At 50.8% G+C, this 26862-nt stretch overlaps 1 protein-coding gene across 1 annotated transcript in view; it reads left to right on the top strand.

Annotated features, from left to right (window-relative positions):
* Positions 1–26862, top strand: part of FNBP4 (formin binding protein 4) — a 316742-nt gene that overhangs the window by 221052 nt on the left and 68828 nt on the right. The window contains exons 13-15 of the mRNA XM_069221602.1: positions 4682–4974; positions 14289–14433; positions 15011–15279. Of these exons, the coding sequence (XP_069077703.1) occupies positions 4682–4974; positions 14289–14433; positions 15011–15279 (707 nt within the window). The remainder of the gene's footprint in view (positions 1–4681; positions 4975–14288; positions 14434–15010; positions 15280–26862) is intronic.

The raw sequence follows: 26862 nt of genomic DNA, 5'->3' as shown, positions 1-26862 counted from the left end.
AGACTGACAGAGCACCGGACGGTGCTAAGATACCTACCTACCCACCCACCTATTAGAACAATGGGAGCAGTCTTTTTTTTATTTTATTTTATTTTTTTTTTTTTTTACTCTAACAGCGGGCACCACCAAGAGTGGCACCAGATTTGATGTGGAACCTGAACACAGTGAAAGTTATTTAAAAAGAAAAGAGGGAAAAAGGAGAGGGAAAAAAATATGAAGATGGTGGCGACGCACAGGAACCTCTGGGGGGGCCATCTGACGTCACAAGGGATGGACTTTCCACCAAATGGTGGTTGACATCCACACACAGGAGAGCAAATCCCAGTTTTGTACCCAACCACTGGATGACGGAGTAGATGCACAGCATGAGTCAAGAGAACTCTTCAGGCTGCACAACTATGCCTATTGGTTAGTAAGCATGTCATTTTTGGTTGTTCTCTGAGCCACTGAGTATATAACTTAATCAGTTTTACTGTGCCAAGGGAGGCAAGCTGGAGGGATTCCAAGGTGTCCTAATTTATTCCTTGGTGTCTTCATTGGCTTTAGGTCGTACGACCAGACAAAAAAGTTAGTGTTGAGTTTATAGACTCCCGAGGCTGCTCTTTGAACATCGCTGATCCACAAACGTCATTGGTAAATTAACTTTTTTCACAGCTGTTTCAGTTAAAGAATGAAACCTAAAGAGATCTTTTGAATCCCACGGATGATCAACTCCCCCTTAGGACTATGAAATCGCCATTATTTTAGTTCCTTCGTTGGTTCAGGAGGTGGTGATGGCTATTTTACCCGGGATTCCCAGCCTGGGAATGATTCACACGTTATTATATAAAATATACAGTTAAAATACAGGAGTTACAGGTAAGTAAACTTCTTTTTCTGAGGTTAACCCAGTTGATGCACTGCCCAAGCCCTTCTTTAAACTCAAGTTTCTCAAATAGTTGAACCGATTTTAAATATAATCACAAAAAAATGCTTTCTGAGTAAGGTACTAATTTCTAGCCAAATGTGATAATTCCTTGCAGCTTTTTTGTGCATTAGTAAGCACACTTTTCTGTGGAAATTAAAATCTGAAATAACTTTGTTTGCCTCCCTTCCTTTGCTGGCTTGGTAGATTAGTGCAAAACATTCAGTGAAAGAGCAAAAGCGGGTGAACGGAATGCCTTTCTACCTTAATTCAGTACTACTGCTTGTCTTTCTGCTACACCTGGCATTTTGGCTTCTGGTTTCCTGCTATTTTTCTTCAGGCGTAGACCTCTGTTAGCATCAGGGAACCATGACGAGTGAAAGGATGCTTGAGCTGGATTGGTCACTGAAGACTAGTCACATGATTTGTTTTTCACTTAGTGCTGTGGGCTTTCCTCGCACTTGGACAAGTGAGCTATTGTGCCCTTCTTTAACTCTTCTGCTCACAGTGGGATCGGGACATTCTCCCCATGGTCTTGGGTATTAACACCAGTGCACCAATGGCCTCTGCACGGATGTTTGTGATGACTGCACTAACATTGAGTACAGAAAGCAGCAGAGTAAGGGATTCCTTTATTGGCCGTTGTAGGAAGTTGGCTCTGTATGTGCTATTTCAAAGTAAGGAATAGCATGCACAGAGTCCAAGGGTTCCCCTTAGAGGTAAGATAGTGGCAAAAAGAGATAATACTAATGCTCTATTTTGTGGTAGTGTGGTCGAGCAGTGGGCTTATCCAAGGAGTAGTGTTAAGCATTTGTTGTACATACACACAGACAATAAATGAGGTACACACACTCAGAGACAAATCCAGCCAATAGGTTTTTGTATAGAAAAATATCTTTTCTTAGTTTATTTTAAGAACCACAGGTTCAAATTCTACATGTAATATCTCATTCGAAAGGTATTGCAGGTAAGTACTTTAGGAACTTTAAATCATAAAAATTGCATGTATACTTTACAAGTTATTGACAAATAGCTGTTTTAAAAGTGGACACTTAGTGCAATTTTCACAGTTCCTGGGGGAGGTAAGTATTTGTTAGGTTAACCAGGTAAGTAAGACACTTACAGGGCTTAGTTCTTGGTCCAAGGTAGCCCACCGTTGGGGGTTCAGAGCAACCCCAAAGTCACCACACCAGCAGCTCAGGGCCGGTCAGGTGCAGAGTTCAAAGTGGTGCCCAAAACACATAGGCTAGAATGGAGAGAAGGGGGTGCCCCGGTTCCGGTCTGCTTGCAGGTAAGTACCCGCGTCTTCGGAGGGCAGACCAGGGGGGTTTTGTAGGGCACCGGGGGGGGGGACACAAGTCCACACAGAAATTTCACCCTCAGCGGCGCGGGGGGCGGCCGGGTGCAGTGTAGAAACAAGCGTCGGGCTCGCAATGTTAGTCTATGAGAGATCTCGGGATCTCTTCAGCGCTGCAGGCAGGCAAGGGGGGGATTCCTCGGGGAAACCTCCACTTGGACAAGGGAGAGGGACTCCTGGGGGTCACTTCTCCAGTGAAAGTCCGGTCCTTCAGGTCCTGGGGGCTGCGGGTGCAGGGTCTCTCCCAGGTGTCGGGACTTTGGATTCAAAGAGTCGCGGTCAGGGGAAGCCTCGGGATTCCCTCTGCAGGCGGCGCTGTGGGGGCTCAGGGGGGACAGGTTTTGGTACTCACAGTATCAGAGTAGTCCTGGGGTCCCTCCTGAGGTGTCGGTTCTCCACCAGTCGAGTCGGGGTCGCCGGGTGCAGTGTTGCAAGTCTCACGCTTCTTGCGGGGAGCTTGCAGGGTTCTTTAAAGCTGCTGGAAACAAAGTTGCAGCTTTTCTTGGAGCAGGTCCGCTGTCCTCGGGAGTTTCTTGTCTTTTCGAAGCAGGGGCAGTCCTCAGAGGATGTCGAGGTCGCTGGTCCCTTTGGAAGGCGTCGCTGGAGCAGGATCTTTGGAAGGCAGGAGACAGGCCGGTGAGTTTCTGGAGCCAAGGCAGTTGTCGTCTTCTGGTCTTCCGCTGCAGGGGTTTTCAGCTAGGCAGTCCTTCTTCTTGTAGTTGCAGGAATCTGATTTTCTAGGGTTCAGGGTAGCCCTTAAATACTAAATGTAAGGGCGTGTTTAGGTCTGGGGGGTTAGTAGCCAATGGCTACTAGCCCTGAGGGTGGGTACACCCTCTTTGTGCCTCCTCCCAAGGGGAGGGGGTCACAATCCTAACCCTATTGGGGGAATCCTCCATCTGCAAGATGGAGGATTTCTAAAAGTCAGAGTCACCTCAGCTCAGGACACCTTAGGGGCTGTCCTGACTGGCCAGTGACTCCTCCTTGTTGCTTTCTTTGTTCCCTCCAGCCTTGCCGCCAAAAGTGGGGGCCGTGGCCGGAGGGGGGCGGGCAACTCCACTAAGCTGGAGTGCCCTGCTGGGCTGTGACAAAGGGGTGAGCCTTTGAGGCTCACCGCCAGGTGTTACAGCTCCTGCCTGGGGGAGGTGTTAGCATCTCCACCCAGTGCAGGCTTTGTTACTGGCCTCAGAGTGACAAAGGCACTCTCCCCATGGGGCCAGCAACATGTCTCTGGTGTGGCAGGCTGCTGGAACTAGTCAGCCTACACAGACAGTCGGTTAAGTTTCAGGGGGCACCTCTAAGGTGCCCTCTGGGGTGTATTTTACAATAAAATGTACACTGGCATCAGTGTGCATTTATTGTGCTGAGAAGTTTGATACCAAACTTCTCAGTTTTCAGTGTAGCCATTATGGTGCTGTGGAGTTCGTGTTTGACAGACTCCCAGACAATATACTCTTATGGCTACCCTGCACTTACAATGTCTAAGGTTTTGTTTAGACACTGTAGGGGTACCATGCTCATGCACTGGTACCCTCCCCTATGGTATAGTGCACCCTGCCTTAGGGCTGTAAGGCCTGCTAGAGGGGTGTCTTACCTATACTGCATAGGCAGTGAGAGGCTGGCATGGCACCCTGAGGGGAGTGCCATGTCGACTTACTCATTTTGTCCTCACTAGCACACACAAGCTGGCAAGCAGTGTGTCTGTGCTGAGTGAGAGGTCTCCAGGGTGGCATAAGACATGCTGCAGCCCTTAGAGACCTTCCTTGGCATCAGGGCCCTTGGTACTAGAAGTACCAGTTACAAGGGACTTATCTGGATGCCAGGGTCTGCCAATTGTGGATACAATGGTACATTTTAGGTGAAGGAACACTGGTGCTGGGGCCTGGTTAGCAGGGTCCCAGCACACTTCTCAGTCAAGTCAGCATCAGTATCAGGCAAAAAGTGGGGGGTAACTGCAACAGGGAGCCATTTCTTTACAGCCGTGTTCCCATCTAGGAGGCGAGTAGGTGTTACTTTTCTACGTATTTGGGAAGGGAAAGGTGCTTAACATTTGTTGCATTGACATATTTCAATTTGTTTCATTTGGCAAATGTCACTTTTAATTCTATTCAGGCACCTCTTTGCTATGAAGTAGCTCTTCGTGCTCAGAGGGTTTTCAGTCTTTTAGCAATCTTGTGGGCGAACAGTCCTTGCTTAATATTGAGTGCAATCAGAGGGTCTGAGATTTCCTGCATTAAGATATTGGTCTGTCATTATCAATAACCCAATTTGTAAGATGGCTTTGAAGTAGTTGCAGCGTGCCTGCCGACTAGGCTATTCACGTGGTCCACATCTGAGATATCCATAAATTGTTGCTCTTAGATGGGCTTGAAGTGGTATTAGTGTTCTTGTTGGTATCTAATGTTTGCCTTCTGTTTCAGTTTCTAAGGAGCTTGTCCCCAGCCAGGCTGCATCGTTGGCTCCGTACTGGCCAGTTCAGACAACTAGTCCATTACATTCACCCCCTTTACCAATGGACAATCCTCCACCTCCTCCACCGCCTCCGCCAGAGTCTCCACCCCCCCCTCCGCCACCACCGCCTCCTCCAGTAGAGGTCGACCTCCAAGATGTTGTAGTACCCATGGAGGATGAAGATGGCGAGGAGCCTCCAGCCCCTGGGACTGAGGATCTTTCGCTACTGAAGCCTCTGCGTCTGCCAGTCTCAAGCACCAAGGTAACCACCCTGATGGGAGACTGCAGCTAGGTGGGATGGAAGGGAGGAACCTTCCCATCCCGAGCTCCTGTGGGATGGAAGGAACCCTCACGTGCGGGCTCCTGTGCTGTGGGAAGGGAGGGACCTTCGCGTGCGGGGGCTCCTGTGGGAAGGGAGGGACCTTCGCGTGCGGGGGCTCCTGTGGGAAGGGAGGGACCTTCGCGTGCGGGGGCTCCTGTGGGAAGGGAGGGACCTTCGCGTGCGGGGGCTCCTGTGGGAAGGGAGGGACCTTCGCGTGCGGGGGCTCCTGTGGGAAGGGAGGGACCTTCGCGTGCGGGGGCTCCTGTGGGAAGGGAGGGACCTTCGCGTGCGGGGGCTCCTGTGGGAAGGGAGGGACCTTCGCGTGCGGGGGCTCCTGTGGGAAGGGAGGGACCTTCGCGTGCGGGGGCTCCTGTGGGAAGGGCGGGACCTTCGCGTGCGGGGGCACCTGTGGGAAGGGAGGGACCCTCGCGTGCGGGGGCTCCTGTGGGAAGGGCGGGACCTTCGCGTGCGGGGGCACCTGTGGGAAGGGAGGGACCCTCGCGTGCGGGGGCTCCTGTGGGAAGGGAGGGACCTGGGCGGGCGCCGGCTCCTGTGGGAAGGGAGGGACCTGGGCGGGCGCCGGCTCCTGTGGGAAGGGAGGGACCTGGGCGGGCGCCGGCTCCTGTGGAATGGGATCCTTCATCTTCCATTTGGGCAAATGTCTTCTAATCATTTTGCTTTTTGGTGTCTCAAACAAAAGAAGCTAGCCCCTACATAATTTTGTTGAAAGAAATATGACTCACTGTAAGGAAATGCCTTTCTTGGCATGGTTACCCCCTACATTTTTGACTTTTGTTGATGTCGGTTACGATTGAAAGTGTGCTGGGACCCTGCCAACCAGGGACCTAGCACCAATGTTCTTTCCCTGGACTGTACCTTTGTCTCCACATTTGGCACAGCCCCGGCACACAGATAAGTCCCTTGTAAATGGTGCCCCTGGTACCAAGGGCCCTGATTCCAGGCAAGGTCTCGAAGGGCTGCAGCATGTCTTATGCCACCCTGGGGACCCCTCACTCAGCACATGCACACTGCTTGTGTGCTGGTGGGGAGAAAATGACTGTCAACATGGCACTCCCCTCAGTGCCATGCCAACCTCACACTGCCTGTAGCATAGGTAAGTCACCCCTCTAGTAGGCCTTACAGCCCTAAGGCAGGGCGCACTATACCACAGGTGAGGGCACAGGTGCATGAGCACTATGCCCCTACAGTGTCTAAGCAAAACCTTAGTGTAAGGAAATGCCTCCTTGGCATGGTTACCCCCTGACTTTTTGCCTTTGCTGATGCTATGTTTTGAATTGAAAGTGTGCTGAGGCCTGCTAACCAGGTCCCAGCACCAGTGTTCTTTCCCTAACCTGTACCTTTGTATCCACAATTGGCACACCCTGGCATCCAGGTAAGTCCCTTGTAACAGGTACCCCAGGTACCAAGGGCCCTGATGCCAAGGAAGGTCTCTAAGGGCTGCAGCATGTCTTATGCCACCCTGGAGACCCCTCACTCAGCACAGACACTCTGCTTGCCAGCTTGTGTGTGCTGGTGAGAACAAAACGAGTAAGTCGACATGGCACTCCCCTCAGGGTGCCATGCCAGCCTCTCACTGCCTATGCAGATATAGATAAGTCACCCCTCTAGCAGGCCTTACAGCCCTAAGGCAGGGTGCACTATACCATAGGTGAGGGCACCAGTGCATGAGCACTGTGCCCCTACAGTGTCTAAGCAATACCTTAGACATTGTAAGTGCAGGGTAGCCATAAGAGTATATGGTCTGGGAGTCTCTTTTACACGAACTCCACAGCACCATAATGGCTACACTGAAAACTGGGAAGTTTGGTATCAAACTTCTCAGCACAATAAATGCACACTGATGCCAGTGTACATTTTATTGTAAAATACACCCCAGAGGGCACCTTAGAGGTGCCCCCTGAAACCTTAACCGACTATCTGTGTAGGCTGACTGGTTCCAGCAGCCTGCCACAACCGAGACATGTTGCTGGCCCCATGGGGAGAGTGCATTTGTCCAAAAGTGGGGGCCGTGGCCGGAGGGGGCGGGCAACTCCACTAAGCTGGAGTGCCCTGCTGGGCTGTGACAAAGGGGTGAGCCTTTGAGGCTCACCGCCAGGTGTGACAATTCCTGCCTGGGGGAGGTGTTAGCATCTCCACCCAGTGCAGGCTTTGTTACTGGCCTCAGAGTGACAAAGGCACTCTCCCCATGGGGCCAGCAACATGTCTCTAGTGTGGCAGGCTGCTGGAACTAGTCAGCCTACACAGACAGTCGGTTAAGTTTCAGGGGGCACCTCTAAGGTGCCCTCTGGGGTGTATTTTGCAATCAAATGTACACTGGCATCAGTGTGCATTTATTGTGCTGAGAAGTTTGATACCAAACTTCCCAGTTTTCAGTGTAGCCATTATGGTGCTGTGGAGTTCGTGTTTGACAAACTCCCAGACCATATACTCTTATGGCTACCCTGCACTTACAATGTCTAAGGTTTTGTTTAGACACTGTAGGGGTACCATGCTCATGCACTGGTACCCTCACCTATGGTATAGTGCACCCTGCCTTAGGGCTGTAAGGCCTGCTAGAGGGGTGTCTTACCTATACTGCATAGGCAGTGAGAGGCTGGCATGGCACCCTGAGGGGGAGTGCCATGTCGACTTACTCGTTTTGTCCTCACTAGCACACACAAGCTGGCAAGCAGTGTGTCTGTGCTGAGTGAGAGGTCTCCAGGGTGGCATAAGACATGCTGGAGCCCTTAGAGACCTTCCTTGGCATCAGGGCCCTTGGTACTAGAAGTACCAGTTACAAGGGACTTATCTGGATGCCAGGTTCTGCCAATTGTGGATACAAAAGTACAGGTTAGGGAAAGAACACTGGTGCTGGGGCCTGGTTAGCAGGCCTCAGCACACTTTCAATTGTAAACATAGCATCAGCAAAGGCAAAAAGTCAGGGGGCAACCATGCCAAGGAGGCATTTCCTTACAGTTTTGTTATAGAAAAATATATTTTCTTAGTTTATTTTAAGAACCACAGGTTCAAATTCTACATGTAATATCTCATTTGAAAGGTATTGCAGGTAAGTACTTTAGGAACTTTGAATAATTACAGTAGCATATATACTTTTCACATAAAACACAAATAGCTGTTTTAAAAGTGGACACTTAGTGCAATTTTCACAGTTCCTGGGGGAGGTAAGTTATTGTTAGTTCTTGCAGGTAAGTAAACCACCTACGGGGTTCAAATTGGGGTCCAAGGTAGCCCACCGTTGGGGGTTCAGAGCAACCCCAAAGTTACCACACCAGCAGCTCAGGGCCGGTCAGGTGCAGAGTTCAAAGTGGTGCCCAAAACACATAGGCTTCAATGCTGAAGGGGGTGCCCCGGTTCCAGTCTGCCAGCAGGTAAGTACCCGTGTCTTCGGAGGGCAGACCAGGGGGGTTTTGTAGGGCACCGGGGGGGACACAAGTCAGCACAAAAACTACACCCTCAGCAGCGCGGGGGCGGCCGGGTGCAGTGTGTAAACAAGCGTCTGGTTCTCTGTAGGTTTCAATGGGAGACCAAGGGGTCTCTTCAGCGGTGCAGGCAGGCAAGGGGGGGGGGCTCCTCGGGGTAGCCACCACCTGGGCAAGGGAGGGGGCCTCCTGGGGGTCACTCCTGCACAGAAGTTCCGTTCCTTCAGGTGCTGGGGGCTGCGGGTGCAGGGTCTTTTCCAGCCGTCGGGACTTTAGGTTCAGGCAGTCGCGGTCAGGGGGAGCCTCGGGATTCCCTCTGCAGGCGTCGCTGTGGGGGCTCAGGGGGGACAACTTTGGTTACTCACGGACTCGGAGTCGCCGGAGGGTCCTCCCTGAGGTGTTGGTTCTCCACCAGTCGAGTCGGGGTCGCCGGGTGCAGTGTTGCAAGTCTCACGCTTCTTGCAGGGATTTGCAGGGGTCTTTAAATCTGCTCCTCTGTAACAAAGTTGCAGTTCTTTTGGAGCAGTGCCGCTGTCCTCAGGAGTTTCTTGTCTTTCTTGAAGCAGGGCAGTCCTCTGAGGATTCAGAGGTCGCTGGTCCATTGGAAAGCGTCGCTGGAGCAGGTTTCTTTGGAAGGCAGGAGACAGGCCGGTAAGACTGGGGCCAAAGCAGTTGGTGTCTTCTGTTCTTCTTCTGCAGGGGGTTTTCAGCTCAGCAGTCCTCCTCTTCTTGTAGTTTCAGGAATCTAAATTCTTAGGTTCAGGGGAGCCCTTAAATACTAAATTAAAGGGCGTGTTTAGGTCTGGGGGGGTTAGTAGCCAATGGCTACTAGCCCTGAGGGTGGGTACACCCTGTTTGTGCCTCCTCCCAAGGGGAGGGGGTCACATTCCTATCCCTATTGGGGGGAATCCTCCATCTGCAAGATGGAGGATTTCTAAAAGTCAGTCACCTCAGCTCAGGACACCTTAGGGGCTGTCCTGACTGGCCAGTGACGACTCCTTGTTTTTCTCATTCTCTCCTGGACTTGCCACCAAAAGTGGGGGCTGGGTCCAGGGGGCGGGCATCTCCACTAGCTGGAGTGCCCTGGGGCATTGTAACACGAAGCTTGAGCCTTTGAAGCTCACTGCTAGGTGTTACCGTTCCTGTAGGGGGGAGGTGTGAAGTACCTCCACCCAGAGCAGGCTTTTGTTTCTGTCCCCAGAGCACAAAGGCTCTCACCGCATGGGGTCAGAAACTCGTCTCTCAGCAGCAGGCTGGCAGAGACCAGTCAGTCCTGCACTGAACAATTGGGTAAAATACAGGGGGCATCTCTAAGATGCCCTCTGTGTGCAATTTTTAATAAATCCAACACTGGCATCAGTGTGGGTTTATTATTCTGAGAAGTTTGGTACTAAACTTCCCAGTATTCAGTGTAGCCATTATGGAGCTGTGGAGTTCGTGTTTGACAGAATCCCAGACCATATACTCTTATGGCTATCCTGCACTTACAATGTCCAAGGTTTTGCTTAGACACTGTAGGGGCATAGTGCTCATGCACCTATGCCCTCACCTGTGGTATAGTGCACCCTGCCTTGGGGCTGTAAGGCCTGCTAGAGGGGTGACTTACCTATGCCATAGGCAGTGTGAGGTTGGCATGGCACCCTGAGGGGAGTGCCATGTCGACTTAGTCATTTTCTCCCCACCAGCACACACAAGCTGGCAAGCAGTGTGTCTGTGCTGAATGAGGGGTCCCTGGGGTGGCATAAGACATGCTGCAGCCCTTAGAGACCTTCCCTGGCATCAGGGCCCTCGGTACCAGGGGTACCAGTTACAAGGGACTTACCTGGGTGCCAGGGTTGTGCCAATTGTGGAGACAATGGTACATTTTAGGTGAAAGAACACTGGTGCTGGGGCCTGGTTAGCAGGGTCCCAGCACACTTCTCAGTCAAGTCAGCATCAGTATCAGGCGAAAAGTGGGGGTGTAACTGCAACAGGGAGCCATTTCTTTACAACAGCTTATTGTGTTTTATGTAAAAAGTATACATGCTACTGTGATTATTCAAAGTTCCTAAAGTACTTACCTGCAATACCTTTCAAATGAGATATTACATGTAGAATTTGAACCTGTGGTTCTTAAAATAAACTAAGAAAAGAGATTTTTCTATAACAAAACCTATTGGCTGGATTTGTCTCTGAGTGTGTGTTCCTCATTTATTGCCTGGGTGTATGTACAACAAATGCTTAACACTACTCCTTTGATAAGCCTACTGCTCGACCACACTACCACAAAATAGAGCATTAGTATTCTCTTTTTGCCACTATCTTACCTCTAAGGGGAACCCTTGGACTCTGTGCATGCTATTCCTTACTTTGAAATAGTACATCTGTAAGGAAATGCCTCCTTGGCATGGTTGCCCCCTGACTTTTTGCCTTTGCTGATGCTATGTTTACAATTGAAAGTGTGCTGAGGCCTGCTAACCAGGCCCCAGCACCAGTGTTCTTTCCCTAACCTGTACTTTTGTATCCACAATTGGCAGACCCTGGCATCCAGATAAGTCCCTGGTAACTGGTACTTCTAGTACCAAGGGCCCTGATGCCAAGGAAGGTCTCTAAGGGCTGCAGCATGTCTTATGCCACCCTGGAGACCTCTCACTCAGCACAGACACACTGCTTGCCAGCTTGTGTGTGCTAGTGAGGACAAAACGAGTAAGTCGACATGGCACTCCCCTCAGGGTGCCATGCCAGCCTCTCACTGCCTATGCAGTATAGGTAAGCCACCCCTCTAGCAGGCCTTACAGCCCTAAGGCAGGGTGCACTATACCATAGGTGAGGGTACCAGTGCATGAGCATGGTACCCCTACAGTGTCTAAACAAAACCTTAGACATTGTAAGTGCAGGGTAGCCATAAGAGTATATGGTCTGGGAGTTTGTCAAACACGAACTCCACAGCACCATAATGGCTACACTGAAAACTGGGAAGTTTGGTATCAAACTTCTCAGCACAATAAATGCACACTGATGCCAGTGTACATTTTATTGTAAAATACACCCCAGAGGGCACCTTAGAGGTGCCCCCTGAAACTTAACCGACTATCTGTGTAGGCTGACTAGTTTAGCAGCCTGCCACAAACCGAGACATGTTGCTGGCCCCATGGGGAGAGTGCCTTTGTCACTCTGAGGCCAGTAACAAAGCCTGCACTGGGTGGAGATGCTAACACCTCCCCCAGGCAGGAATTGTCACACCTGGCGGTGAGCCTCAAAGGCTCACCTCCTTTGTGCCAACCCAGCAGGACACTCCAGGTAGTGGAGTTGCCCGCCCCCTCCGGCCAGGCCCCACTTTTGGCGGCAAGGCCGGAGAAAATAATGAGAAAAACAAGGAGGAGTCACTGGCCAGTCAGGACAGCCCCTAAGGTGTCCTGGCTGAAGTGACTCTAACTTTTAGAAATCCTCCATCTTGCAGATGGAGGATTCCCCCAATAGGGTTAGGATTGTGACCCCCTCCCCTTGGGAGGAGGCACAGAGAGGGTGTACCCACCCTCAGGGCTAGTAGCCATTGGCTACTAACCCCCCAGACCTAAACACGCCCTTAAATTTAGTATTTAAGGGCTACCCTGAACCCTAGAAAATTAGATTCCTGCAACTACAAGAAGAAGGACTGCCTAGCTGAAAAACCCCTGCAGAGGAAGACCAGAAGACGACAACTGCCTTGGCTCCAGAAACTCACCGGCCTGTCTCCTGCCTTCCAAAGATCCTGCTCCAGCGACGCCTTCCAAAGGGACCAGCGACCTCGACATCCTCTGAGGACTGCCCCTGCTTCGAAAAGACAAGAAACTCCCGAGGACAGCGGACCTGCTCCAAGAAACGCTGCAACTTTGTTTCCAGCAGCTTTAAAGAACCCTGCAAGCTCCCCGCAAGAAGCGTGAGACTTGCAACACTGCACCCGGCGACCCCGACTCGGCTGGTGGAGATCCAACACCTCAGGAGGGACCCCAGGACTACTCTGATACTGTGAGTACCAAAACCTGTCCCCCCTGAGCCCCTACAGCGCCGCCTGCAGAGGGAATCCCGAGGCTTCCCCTGACCGCGACTCTTTGAACCTAAAGTCCCGACGCCTGGGAGAGACCCTGCACCCGCAGCCCCCAGGACCTGAAGGACCGGACTTTCACTGGAGGAGTGACCCCCAGGAGTCCCTCTCCCTTGCCCAAGTGGAGGTTTCCCCGAGGAACCCCCCCCTTGCCTGCCTGCAGCGCTGAAGAGATCCCTAGATCTCCCATTGACTTCCATTACAAACCCGACGCTTGTTTCTACACTGCACCCGGCCGCCCCCGCGCTGCTGAGGGTGAAATTTCTGTGTGGGCTTGTGTCCCCCCCGGTGCCCTACAAAACCCCCCTGGTCTGCCCTCCGAAGACACGGGTACTTACCTGCAAACAGACCGGAACCGGGGCACCCCCTTCTCTCCATTCTAGCCTATGTGTTTTGGGCACCACTTTGAACTCTGCACCTGACCGGCCCTGAGCTGCTGGTGTGGTGACTTTGGGGTTGCTCTGAACCCCCAACGGTGGGCTACCTTGGACCAAGAACTAAGCCCTGTAAGTGTCTTACTTACCTGGTTAACCTAACAAATACTTACCTCCCCTAGGAACTGTGAAAATTGCACTAAGTGTCCACTTTTAAAACAGCTATTTGTGAATAACTTGAAAAGTATACATGCAATTTTGATGATTTGAAGTTCCTAAAGTACTTACCTGCAATACCTTTCGAATGAGATATTACATGTAGAATTTGAACCTGTGGTTCTTAAAATAAACTAAGAAAAGATATTTTTCTATATAAAAACCTATTGGCTGGATTTGTCTCTGAGTGTGTGTACCTCATTTATTGTCTATGTGTATGTACAACAAATGCTTAACACTACTCCTTGGATAAGCCTACTGCTCGACCACACTACCACAAAATAGAGCATTAGTATTATCTATTTTTACCACTATTTTACCTCTAAGGGGAACCCTTGGACTCTGTGCATGCTATTCCTTACTTTGAAATAGCACATACAGAGCCAACTTCCTACAACATCCATAGCCAACTTCCTACACTTAGACATTGTAAGTGCAGGGTAGCCATAAGAGTATATGGTCTGGGAGTCTGTCAAACAGGAACTCCACAGTTCCATAATGGCTACACTGAAATGTGGGAAGTTTGGTATCAGAACCACACTACCACAAAACAGGGCATTAGAATTATCTAATGTTGCCACTATCTTACCTCTAAGGGGAACCCTTGGACTCTGTGCACACTCTCTCTCACTTTGAGATAGTATATACAGAGCCAACTTCCTACACCCACGTCTTGCTCTCTTCCCTGGGACATTTGTCTGAAACCCGAATTAGGCTGTCTTGGACGTCTACAGCGCCCCAACCACCCTCAAGCCCTGGACTATTTGTCTGAGCCCTGAACCAACACTGGCACAGGAGGGGAGCCCTGGCTTCTCACGCAAGCAGGTTATTCCTTTTACTCATTTTTGGGAGTGAGACAGTCCGTGTGCTGGAAGGCCCTTCCATCCAGGGGCCCTGGTGCCACTGATCATGCTGCACCAATGACTGCAACAGCCCTGAAACAGGCTGGCTGCCATTTTAAAGGTATCCCCCATCTAGAACACTTTTCAGGGTTATCGATCCAAGGCTTGAAGTCCACCTTTAATGTCACTGCTCATAACCTATGGATTCTGGCAATTAGGTTCCCCTTACTCCCTCCAGATGTTACATGTTAATCTTTAATCGTTTCATTCCATTTAAAATGTTGAATAACTGAAGATGTTGCGATTTTATTTCTTTCAGAGTTCTACCGAGTCCTCTGCCTCCACTACAGCCTCAAGTAAAGCACTCAAAAGGAAAGCGGCTGAAATCTCTGTGGGTGCAGAACAGCGGTCTGCAACCATCGGCAGCTGTCCTGTTCTCTACAGCCAGCCAGCTGTGCCGGCAGGTACGTAGCATATTCTCCATTGATATCTTTACATCCAGGGATTCTGTTCCTTCCCTCGCATCCTGGGTGTCGGTGTACACACTCCCTTCCTCAAGCGTGAGCTTACACACTTTGCCACCTTTCTTCATGGTGGTGTTAGAAATAATAGCATGGTGTGCGAACACGGACCATGGATGTTCTTCTTCCAGCATTGATGAATGTTGAGAACAAAACCACAACACCAAACTCATGCAAAGGTTGTGTGCGTCTGATTTAAGTACAGATACTTCTGCTTCGCCCCACAAGGTTAGAGCAGGTTTCCAGTCTAGAGACCCCTGCTTTGAACACTGTTCTCCTTGGAATCCATGCCTACATTCATGACCTCTGCTTGCATTGGTGAATGACTTTAAATTGTGATCGGACAGCAGCTGGAGACTGGCCCACCTGTGGGGGGTAGAAGAGGGTTAATACTTTGAGTGTGCTTGATTTTTCTTTTTTTTTTTTTTTTTTTTTTTTTTGTTCTTTTTTCTTTTTTTTACATTTTGTTATTGTTGGCCTTACCACCACTCTTCTTCCCTGTGTTTTTCTGTCCTCGCAGGCCTTCCGATAGTTGCAGTGAATCAAACAGGCTATCTGGAACAGTCCCTTCCCACCGCAGTGCATTCCCCAGTCCATGGCACAGACTATGTGATCCCTAGTGTTGGTGCCGCTGGGGCCACACAGCTTCTCCCTAGTCAGAGACTGCTGCCAATCCTTAGCGCTGACCCTCCACCGCCTCCTCCGTCACCACCGCCACCGTCGTCACCCCCACCACCGTCCTCCAAGCCACCGCCGCTTGAAAAATCCAAGAAACTGAAAAAAGAGAAGGTATGCAGTGCTTGTTTGTGGGGGAATGCTGCTGTAAAAAGACCTTGTCACAAAGCAGTTAATAGAAGTGGGGCATTGGTTCATCCTAAACCTCACTGTGGGGCACAGCTGCTACCAAATCTGCAATAGTGTGAGGCGCAGTTAACAGCTGAGCTGCACATCTGTTAAAGGTGAGTCGTTTATCTAAGTGTCTGAAGGAGCAATGCTCTATGAAGTTGTATACCCTTTCCCTAACCTAAGAGCACTGAAATCTGAGATGCCGTTTCCTTCCATTGTTTTTAGTGGTAGAGTGCACAAAGTTCTTGGTGTTTTCAGTGAAGAAACAATAGTAGATGTTGACCGCAGTGCTGAGAATACCCCCCGTTCTTACCCATTAGGCTGGCCAGAAGGAAACCACGGCACTAACTGTCCCTTGCCATTCCCTTCATGTTTTTAAATGACTGGTTTGCACCGGGAGTCGCTGTGCGAAAGAGGCGCCTGCAGGTGATGCAGCAGATGCAGCAAAAGGAACAGACCAAAGCTTAAAAATTTAGATTGTACGAGACATATGTTCACCTTTATAGTTTATTTACAAAATGAGCTCAAGGCTGCCACCTAAAGCCTTGGACTCCTGATGTGCACGTCCAGGTGGGAAAACCCTCCTTTATTGTCTGGTCTCATGTAGCTGCAGATGGGTGAATGTAAAAGTTACCTTTTGAATACTTGTAGTGAATCTCTTGGTTCATGTGTTGACCACAGCTAGTTGTGAGAATTGAGGTGAATTGCAGAACACTTTGATCTTTAGCATGCCAAACGCACCTTACAGCCCCCAGGCTTCTCCTGGCTATCGGGCTATGCCTGTCTGACAGTCACTTGAAAGCCAGTCGCCCTGGGGCCATCCCAGTCTGCAGTGAAGGCTATCGTAGAGTGTAAGTGTAGGAAGTTGTCTCTGTATGCACTATTTCAAAGTAAGGAATAGTATGCACAGAGTCCAAGGGTTCCCCTTAGAGGTAAGATAGTGGCAAAAAGAGATAATTCTAATGTTCTATTTTGTGGTAGTGTGGTCGAGGGACCCCTCACTCAGCACAGACACTGCTTGCCAGCTTGTGTGTGCTGGTGGGGAGAAAATGACTAAGTCGACATGGCACTCTCCTCAGGGTGCCATGCCAACCTCACACTGCCTATGGCATAGATAAGTCACCCCTCTAGCAGGCCTTACAGCCCTAAGGCAGGGTGTACTATACCACAGGCGAGGGCATAGGTGCATGAGCACTATGCCCCTACAGTGTCTAAGCCAAACCTTAGACATTGTAAATGCAGGGTAGCCATAAGAGTAAATGGTCTGGGAGTCTGTCAAACACGAACTCCACAGCACCATAATGGCTACACTGAAAACTGGGAAGTTTGGTATCAAACTTCTCAGCACAATAAATGCACACTGATGCCAGAGTAAATTTTATTGTGAAATACACACAGAGGGCATCTTAGAGGTGCCCCCTGAAACCTTAACCGACTACCTGTGTAGGCTGACTGGTTTTAGCAGCCTGCCACAGACCGAGACATGTTGCTGGCCACATGGGGAGAGTGCCTTTGTCACTCAGTGGCTAGTAACAAAGCCTGCACTGGGTGGAGATGCTTATCACCTCCCCCTGCAGGAACTGTAACACCTGGCGGTGAGCCTTAAAGGCTCACCCCCTTTGTTCCAGCACCCCAGGGCATAACAGCTAGTGGAGTTGCCCGCCCCCTCCAGCCCCACTTTTGGCGGCTAGGCCAGAGGAGATAATGAGAAAAAGGAGTAGTCACTGGCCAGTCAGGACAGCCCCTAAGGCATCCTGAGCTGAGGTGACTCTGACTTTTAGAAATCCTCCATCTTGCAGATGGAGGATTCCCCCAATAGGGATAGGAATATGCCCCCCTCCCCTCGGGAGGAGGCACAAAGAGGGTGTAGCCACCCTCAGGGCTAGTAGCCATTGGCTACTAACCCCCCAGACCTAAACACCCCGCTAAATTTAGTATTTAGGGGCTCCCCAGAACCTAGGAACTCAGATTCCTGCAACCTAAGAAGAGGACTGCTAAGCTGAAAAACCCTGCAGAGAAGACGGAGACACCAACTGCTTTGGCCCCAGCTCTACCGGCCTGTCTCCCCACTTCTAAAGACACGGCTCCAGCGACGCTTTCCACAGGGACCAGCGACCTCTGAAGCCTCAGAGGACTGCCCTGCATCTAGAAGGAACAAGAACTACTGAGGACAGCGGCTCTGTTCACCAAAGACTGCAACTTTGCAACAAAGAAGCAACTTTGCAACAACTTGCATTTCCCACCGGAAGCGTGAGACTTGACACTCTGCACCCGACGGCCCCGGCTCGACTTGTGGAGAACAATCACTTCAGGGAGGACTCCCCGGCGACTGCGAGACCGTGAGTAGCCAGAGTTGACCCCCCCTGAGCCCCCACAGCGACGCCTGCAGAGGGAATCTAGAGGCTCCCCCTGACCGTGACTGCCTGCTTCTAAGATCCGATGCCTGGTAAAGACTCTGCATCCGCAGCCCCCAGGGCCTGAAGGATCCGACCTCCAGTGCAGGAGCGACCCCCAGGTGGCCCTCTCCCTTGCCCACGTGGTGGCTACCCCGAGGAGCCCCCCCCCCTTGCCTGCCTGCATTGCTGAAGAGACCCCTTGGTCTCCCATTGCTTTCTATTACAAACCCGATGCTTGTTTGCACACTTCACCCAGCCGCCCCCATGCCGCTGAGGGTGTACTTTCTGTGTGGAGTTGTCCCCCCGGTGCCCTACAAAACCCCCCCTGCCCTGCCCTCCGAAGACACGGGTACTTACCTGCTGGCAGACTGGAACCGGGGCACCCCCTTCTCCATTGAAGCCTATGCGTTTTGGGCACCACTTTGAACTCTGCACCTGACCGGCCCTGAGCTGCTGGTGTGGTAACTTTGGGGTTGCTCTGAACCCCCAACGGTGGGCTACCTTTGACCCAAACTTGAACCCCGTAGGTGGTTTACTTACCTGCAAAAACTAACAAACTCTTACTCCCCCCAGGAACTGTTGAAAATTGCATTAAGTGTCTAGTTTTAAAATAGCTATATGTGAAGACTGTATATGCTATTTTGCTAATTCAAAGTTCCTAAAGTACCTACCTCCAATACCTTTTGTAGGAAGTTGGCTCTGTATGCACTATTTCAAAGTAAGGAATAGTATGCACAGAGTCCAAGAGTTCCCCTTAGAGGTAAGATAGTGGCAAAAAGAGATAATACTAATGCTCTATTTTGTAGTAGTGTGGTCGAGCAGTAGGCTTATCAAAGGAGTAGTGTTAAGCATTTGTTGTACCCAGGCAATAAATGAGGAACACACACTCAGACAATTCCAGGCCAATAGGTTTTTGTATAGAAAAATATATGTTCGATGGCATCTGTCGCTGTAGATACGCATGTTTTGCATAGCTCGCCATCTGGTGTTGGGCCGGAGTGTTACAAGTTGTTTTTCTTCGAAGAAGTCTTTCGAGTCACGGGACCGAGTGACTCCTCCTTTTGTCTCCATTGCGCATGGGCGTCGACTCCATCTTCGATTGTTTTTTTTCCGCCATCGGGTTCTGACGTGTTCCTGTCGCTCCGAGTTTCGGAACGGAAAGATAGCTAATTTCGGAAGATTTTCGTCGGTATTGTTGCGTTCGGGATCGGCGTAGTTAGATTCAACACCGCATCGAAGATCGAAGAGCTCCGGTGCCCTTCGGGGTAGTTTTTCGATCCCCCGTCGGGGCCTGGTCGGCCCGACCGCGTGCAGAAGAACGCCGATGGAACGGACCCCGTTCCGGTCCCAAATGCCACAATAAATACCCCTATACAGACCAACACTTGGTCTGTAACCTGTGCCTGTCACCTGAGCACAGTGAAGACACTTGCGAGGCCTGTCGTGCGTTCCGGTCCCGAAAAACACTCCGAGACCGTCGAGCCAGAATACTTCAGATGGCGTCCGCGCCGACAGCCCACCGGGAGTTCGAGGAACAAGAAGAGGAGGGAACCTTTTTGATCCAAGAATCGGACTCCGAAGGATTCGACTATCCACAAACCGTGAGTAAGACGTCGAAAGCCACTCAGAAGATTTACAAGGCCCAGGGGACGCCATTGCCACCAGGCCATGGCTCGACCCATAAATTCGGTGACCGACCGTAGGCACCGAAAAAGGCCCAAGCAGTGCCGAGATCGTCTGACTCCGGTCGAGACACCGGCACGTAGCCTTCTCGGGACCGAGAAAGTGCTGGAGACAAGCATCGACACCGAGATACCGGTGTAGACACGGCTCGACGCCGAGACAGCGGCACCGAAGAAGATCGCCAAGGGGTTTCGGCCCCGAAAAAGAAAAGTCACCTCAGAGCCGAAAAAAGATGCAGACAGGGTTTCGGTGCCAAAACAGACTGCAACCGACCCAGTTTCAGGCTCTTGTACAGAAGAGCACTCGCTAACCTCCCAAATGCAAAAGCATAGGTTTGAGGAACAGCTACACTCAACTGATGTAGACCATACGCAAAAGCGTATTTTCATACAGCAGGGGACAGGAAAAATAAGCACCCTTCCCCCTATTAGAAGAAAGAGAAGATTGGAGTTCCAAACTGAACAGACACCACAAACAAAAGTGGTGAAAAAAGTTACCCCACCACCCTCTCCTCCACCTGTGATTAACGTCTCACCAGCACAAACTCCATCACATTCCCCAGCTCACACCACCATGAGCCAGGGTGACCAAGATCAAGACGCATGGGACTTATACGACGCCCCAGTGTCAGATAACAGTCCGGAGGCATACCCTACGAAGCCATCTCCACCAGAGGACAGCACTGCGTATTCTCAAGTGGTGGCTAGAGCAGCACAATTTCACAACGTAAGCCTCCACTCAGAACAGGTCGAGGATGACTTTTTATTCAACACACTCTCCTCCACCCACAGCTCCTACCAAAGCCTGCCTATGCTCCCTGGTATGCTCCGGCACGCAAAAGAAATCTTTAAGGAGCCGGTCAAAAGCAGGGCAATCACACCAAGAGTGGAACAAAAAGTATAAGGCGCCTCCTACAGACCCGGCTTTCATCACTACACAGCTGCCACCAGACTCTGTCGTTGTAGGAGCAGCTAGGAAAAGGGCCAACTCCCACACATCTGGAGATGCACCACCCCCAGATAAAGAAAGCCGCAAGTTCGATGCAGCTGGTAAGAGTCGCAGCACAAGCTGCAAACCAGTGGCGCATCACTAACTCCCAGGCACTACTTGCGCGCTATGACAGAGCCCATTGGGATGAGATGCAACATCTCATTGACCATCTGCCCAAGGACCTACAAAATAGGGCAAAACAAGTGGTTGAGGAGGGACAGACCATTTCCAACAACCAGATCCGCTCCTCCATGGACGCTGCAGATACAGCTGCACGGACAATTAATACATCAGTAACTATCAGAAGGCATGCATGGCTCCGAACGTCTGGATTTAAACCAGAGATTCAGCAAGCAGTTCTCAATATGCCTTTTAACGAAAAAGAACTGTTCGGTCCAGAAGTGGACACAGCGATTGAGAAGCTCAAAAAAGACACGGACACTGCTAAAGCCATGGGCGCACTCTACTCCCCGCAGAGCAGAGGGAATTACAGCACATTCCGTAAAACACCCTTTAGAGGGGGGTTTCGGGGTCAGAGCACACAAGCCAGCACCTCACAGGCAACACCATCCAGTTACCAGGGACAGTACAGAGGAGGTTTTCGGGGACAATATAGAGGAGGGCAATTCCCTAGGAATAGAGGAAAATTTCAAAGCCCCAAAACCCCTACTACTAAGCAGTGACTCACATGTCACTCATCCCCTCCACACAACACCAGTGGGGGGAAGAATAAGTCATTATTACAAAGCATGGGAGGAAATCACTACAGACACTTGGGTTCTAGCAATTATCCAACATGGTTATTGCATAGAATTTCTACAATTCCCTCCAAACATACCACCAAAAGCACAAAATTTGACAAAACATCATTCCAATCTCCTGGAGATAGAAGTGCAGGCACTATTGCAAAAGAATGCTGTAGGAAGTTGGCCCTGTATGTGCTATTTCAAAGTAAGGAATAGCATGCACAGAGTCCAAGGGTTCCCCTTAGAGGTAAAATAGTGGTAAAAATAGATAATACTAATGCTCTATTTTGTGGTAGTGTGGTCGAGCAGTAGGCTTATCCAAGGAGTAGTGTTAAGCATTTGTTGTACATACACACAGACAATAAATGAGGTACACACACTCGGAGACAAATCCAGCCAATAGGTTTTGTTATAGAAAAATATCTTTTCTTAGTTTATTTTAAGAACCACAGGTTCAAATTTAACATGTAATATCTTGTTTGAAAGGTATTGCAGGTAAGTACATTAGGAACTTTGAATCATTTCAATTGCATGTATACTTTTCAAGTTATTCACAAATAGCTACTTTAAAAGTGGACACTTAGTGCAATTTTCACAGTTCCTGGGGGAGGTAAGTTTTTGTTAGTTTTACCCGGTAAGTAAGACACTTACAGGGTTCAGTTCTTGGTCCAAGGTAGCCCACCGTTGGGGGTTCAGAGCAACCCCAAAGTCACCACACCAGCAGCTCAGGGTCGGTCAGGTGCAGAGTCCAAAGTGGTGCCCAAAACGCATAGGCTAGAATGGAGAGAAGGGGGTGCCCCGGTTCCGGTCTGCTTGCAGGTAAGTACCCGCGTCTTCGGAGGGCAGACCAGGGGGATTTTGTAGGGCACCGGGGGGGACACAAGCCCACACAGAAATTTCACCCTCAGCAGCGCGGGGGCGGCCGGGTGCAGTGTAGAAACAAGCGTCCGGTTTGCAAGGTTAGTCTATGAGAGATCAACGGATCTCTTCAGCGCTGCAGGCAGGCAAGGGGGGGCTTCCTCGGGGAAACCTCCACTTGGACAAGGGAGAGGGACTCCTGGCGGTCACTTCTCCAGTGAAAGTCCGGTCCTGGGGGCTGCGGGTGCAGGGTCTTTTCCAGGCGTCGGGACTTAGGTTTCAGAGAGTCGCGGTCAGGGGAAGCCTCGGGATTCCCTCTGCAGGCGGCGCTGTGGGGGCTCAGGGGGGGACAGGTTTTGGTACTCAGTCGGAGAGTAGTCCGGGGGTCCTCCCTGAGGTGTTGGTTCTCCACCAGCCGAGTCGGGGTCGCCGGGTGCAGTGTTGCAAGTCTCACGCTTCTTGCGGGTGAGATTGCAGGGTCTTTAAAGCTGCTCCTTGAAACAAAGTTGCAGTCTTTTTGGAGCAGGTCCGCTGTCCTCGGGAGTTTCTTGTCTTTTTCGAAGCAGGGCAGTCCTCAGAGGATTCAGAGGTCGATGGTCCCTTGGAAGGCGTCGCTGGAGCAGAGTTCTTTGGAAGGCAGGAGACAGGCCGGTGAGTTTCTGGAGCCAAGGCAGTTGTCGTCTTCGGGTCTTCCTCTGCAGGGGTTTTCAGCTAGGCAGTCCTTCTTGTAGTTTGCAGGAATCTAATTTTCTATGGTTCAGGGTAGCCCTTAAATACTAAATTTAAGGGCGTGTTTAGGTCTGGGGGGTTAGTAGCCAATGGCTACTAGCCCTGAGGGTGGGTACACCCTCTTTGTGCCTCCTCCCAAGGGGAGGGGGTCACAGTCCTAACCCTATTGGGGGAATCCTCCATCTGCAAGATGGAGGATTTCTAAAAGTTAGTCACCTCAGCTCAGGACACCTTAGGGGCTGTCCTGACTGGCCAGTGACTCCTCCTTGTTGCTTTCTTTGTTCCCTCCAGCCTTGCCGCCAAAAGTGGGGGCCGTGGCCGGAGGGGGCGGGCAACTCCACTAAGCTGGAGTTCCCTGCTGGGCTGTGACAAAGGGGTGAGCCTTTGAGGCTCACCGCCAGGTGTCACAGCTCCTGCCTGGGGGAGGTGTTAGCATCTCCACCCAGTGCAGGCTTTGTTACTGGCCTCAGAGTGACAAAGGCACTCTCCCCATGGGGCCAGCAACATGTCTCTAGTGTGGCAGGCTGCTGGAACTAGTCAGCCTACACAGACAGTCGGTTAAGTTTCAGGGGGCACCTCTAAGGTGCCCTCTGTGGTGTATTTTACAATAAAATGTACACTGGCATCAGTGTGCATTTATTGTGCTGAGAAGTTTGATACCAAACTTCCCAGTTTTCAGTGTAGCCATTATGGTGCTGTGGAGTTCGTGTTTGACAGACTCCCAGACCATATACTCTTATGGCTACCCTGCACTTACAATGTCTAAGGTTTTGTTTAGACACTGTAGGGGTACCATGCTCATGCACTGGTACCCTCACCTATGGTATAGTGCACCCTGCCTTAGGGCTGTAAGGCCTGCTAGAGGGGTGTCTTACCTATACTGCATAGGCAGTGAGAGGCTGGCATGGCACCCTGAGGGGAGTGCCATTTCGACTTACTCGTTTTGTCCTCACTAGCACACACAAGCTGGCAAGCAGAGTGTCTGTGCTGAGTGAGAGGTCTCCAGGGTGGCATAAGACATGCTGCAGCCCTTAGAGACCTTCCTTGGCATCAGGGCCCTTGGTACTAGAAGTACCAGTTACAAGGGACTTATCTGGATGCCAGGGTCTGCCAATTGTGGATACAAAAGTACAGGTTAGGGAAAGAACACTGGTGCTGGGGCCTGGTTAGCAGGCCTCAGCACACTTTCAATTGTAAACATAGCATCAGCAAAGGCAAAAAGTCAGGGGGCAACCATGCCAAGGAGGCATTTCCTTACAAATGCAATCGAATTAGTGCCAAACACACAAATAAACACAGGGGTTTACTCACTGTACTTTCTGATACCAAAGAAGGACAAAACGCTGAGACCAATTGTAAAGAAATGGCTCCCTGTTGCAGTTACCCCCCACTTTTTGCCTGATACTGATGCTGACTTGACTGAGAAGTGTGCTGGGACTCTGCTAACCAGGCCCCAGCACCAGTGTTCTTTCACCTAAAATGTACCATTGTTTCCACAATTGGCACACCCTGGCATCCAGATAAGTCCCTTGTAACTGGTACCTCTGGTACCAAGGGCCCTGATGCCAGGGAAGGTCTCTAAGGGCTGCAGCATGTATTATGCCACCCTAGAGACCCCTCACTCAGCACAGACACACTGCTTGCCAGCTTGTGTGTGCTAGTGAGAACAAAACGAGTAAGTCGACATGGCACTCCCCTCAGGGTGCCATGCCAGCCTCTCACTGCCTATGCAGTATAGGTAAGACACCCCTCTAGCAGGCCTTACAGCCCTAAGGCAGGGTGCACTATACCATAGGTGAGGGTACCAGTGCATGAGCACTGTACCCCTACAGTGTCTAAGCAAAACCTTAGACATTGTAAGTGCAGGGTAGCCATAAGAGTATATGGTCTGGGAGTCTGTTTTACACGAACTCCACAGCACCATAATGGCTACACTGAAAACTGGGAAGTTTGGTATCAAACTTCTCAGCACAATAAATGCACACTGATGCCAGTGTACATTTTATTGCAAAATACACCCCAGAGGGCACCTTAGAGGTGCCCCCTGAAACTTAACCGACTGTCTGTGTAGGCTGACTAGTTCCAGCAGCCTGCCACACTAGAGACATGTTGCTGGCCCCATGGGGAGAGTGCCTTTGTCACTCTGAGGCCAGTAACAAAGCCTGCACTGGGTGGAGATGCTAACACCTCCCCCAGGCAGGAGCTGTAACACCTGACGGTGAGCCTCAAAGGCTCACCCCTTTGTCACACCACCGCAGGACACTCCAGCTAGTGGAGTTGCCCGCCCCCTCCGGCCCGGCCCCCACTTTTGGCGGCAAGGCCGGAGAAAATAATGAGAATAACAAGGAGTCACTGGCCAGTCAGGACAGCCCCTAAGGTGTCCTGAGCTGAGGTGACTCTAACTTTTAGAAATCCTCCATCTTGCAGATGGAGGATTCCCCCAATAGGGTTAGGCTTGTGACCCCCTCCCCTTGGGAGGAGGCACAAAGAGGGTGTACCCACCCTCAGGGCTAGTAGCCATTGGCTACTAACCCCCCAGACCTAAACACGCCCTTAAATTTAGTATTTAAGGGCTACCCTGAACCCTAGAAAATTAGATTCCTGCGACAAGAAGAAGAAGGACTGCCCAGCTGAAAACCCCTGCAGAGGAAGACCAGAAGACAACAACTGCCTTGGCTCCAGAAACTCACCGGCCTGTCTCCTGCCTTCCAAAGAACTCTGCTCCAGCGACGCCTTCCAAAGGGACCAGCGACCTCTGAATCCTCTGAGGACTGCCCTGCTTCGACGACGACAAGAAACTCCTGAGGACAGCGGACCTGCTCCAAAAAGACTGCAACTTTGTTTCAAGAAGCAGCTTTAAAGAACCCTGCAATTCCCCACAAGAAGCGGGAGACTTGCAACACTGCACCCGGCGACCCCGACTCGGCTGGTGGAGAGCCAACACCTCAGTGAGGACCCCCGGACTACTCTACGACTGTGAGTACCAAAACCTGTCCCCCCTGAGCCCCCACAGCGCCGCCTGCAGAGGGAATCCCGAGGCTTCCCCTGACCGCGACTCTCTGAAACCTAAGTCCCGACGCCTGGAAAAGACCCTGCACCCGCAGCCCCCAGGACCTGTAGGACCGGACTTTCACTGCAGAAGTGACCCCCAGGAGTCCCTCTCCCTTGCCCAAGTGGAGGTTTCCCCGAGGAAGCCCCCCCCCCCTTGCCTGCCTGCAGCGCTGAAGAGATCCCGTGATCTCTCATTGACTTACATTGCGAACCCGACGCTTGTTCTAACACTGCACCCGGCCGCCCCCGCGCCGCTGAGGGTGAAATTTCTGTGTGGGCTTGTGTCCCCCCCGGTGCCCTACAAAACCCCCCTGGTCTGCCCTCCGAAGACGCGGGGTACTTACCTGCAAGCAGACCGGAACCGGGGCACCCCCTTCTCTCCATTATAGCCTATGCGTTTTGGGCACCACTTTGAACTCTGCACCTGACCGGCCCTGAGCTGCTGGTGTGGTAACTTTGGGGTTGCTCTGAACCCCCAACGGTGGGCTACCTTGGACCAAGAACTGAACCCTGTAAGTGTCTTACTTACCTGGTAAAACTAACAAAAACTTACCTCCCCTAGGAACTGTGAAAATTGCACTGTGTCCACTTTTAAAACAGCTATTTGTCAATAACTTGAAAAGTATACATGCAATTGAAATGATTCAAAGTTCCTAATGTACTTACCTGCAATACCTTTCAAACAAGATATTACATGTTAAATTTGAACCTGTGGGTCTTAAAATAAACTACGAAAAGATATTTTTCTATAACAAAACCTATTGGCTGGATTTGTCTGAGTGTGTGTACCTCATTTATTGTCTATGTACAACAAATGCTGAACACTACTCCTTGGATAAGCCTACTGCTCGACCACACTACCACAAAATAGAGCATTAGTATTATCTATTTTTACCACTATTTTACCTCTAAGGGGAACCCTTGGACTCTGTGCATGCTATTCCTTACTTTGAAATAGCACATACAGAGCCAACTTCCTACACCAATCCTAGACCTCAGAATAGTGAACACATTCATCAAATCAGACCATTTTCACATGGTCACACTACCAGAAGTATTACCATTGCTAAAAC

Source organism: Pleurodeles waltl, chromosome 3_1 (genome assembly GCF_031143425.1).
Source record: "Pleurodeles waltl isolate 20211129_DDA chromosome 3_1, aPleWal1.hap1.20221129, whole genome shotgun sequence".
NCBI lineage: Eukaryota > Metazoa > Chordata > Amphibia > Caudata > Salamandridae > Pleurodeles > Pleurodeles waltl.
The sequence above is the reverse complement of the archived record's forward strand: the minus strand, read 5'-3'. Positions and strand labels throughout refer to the sequence as shown.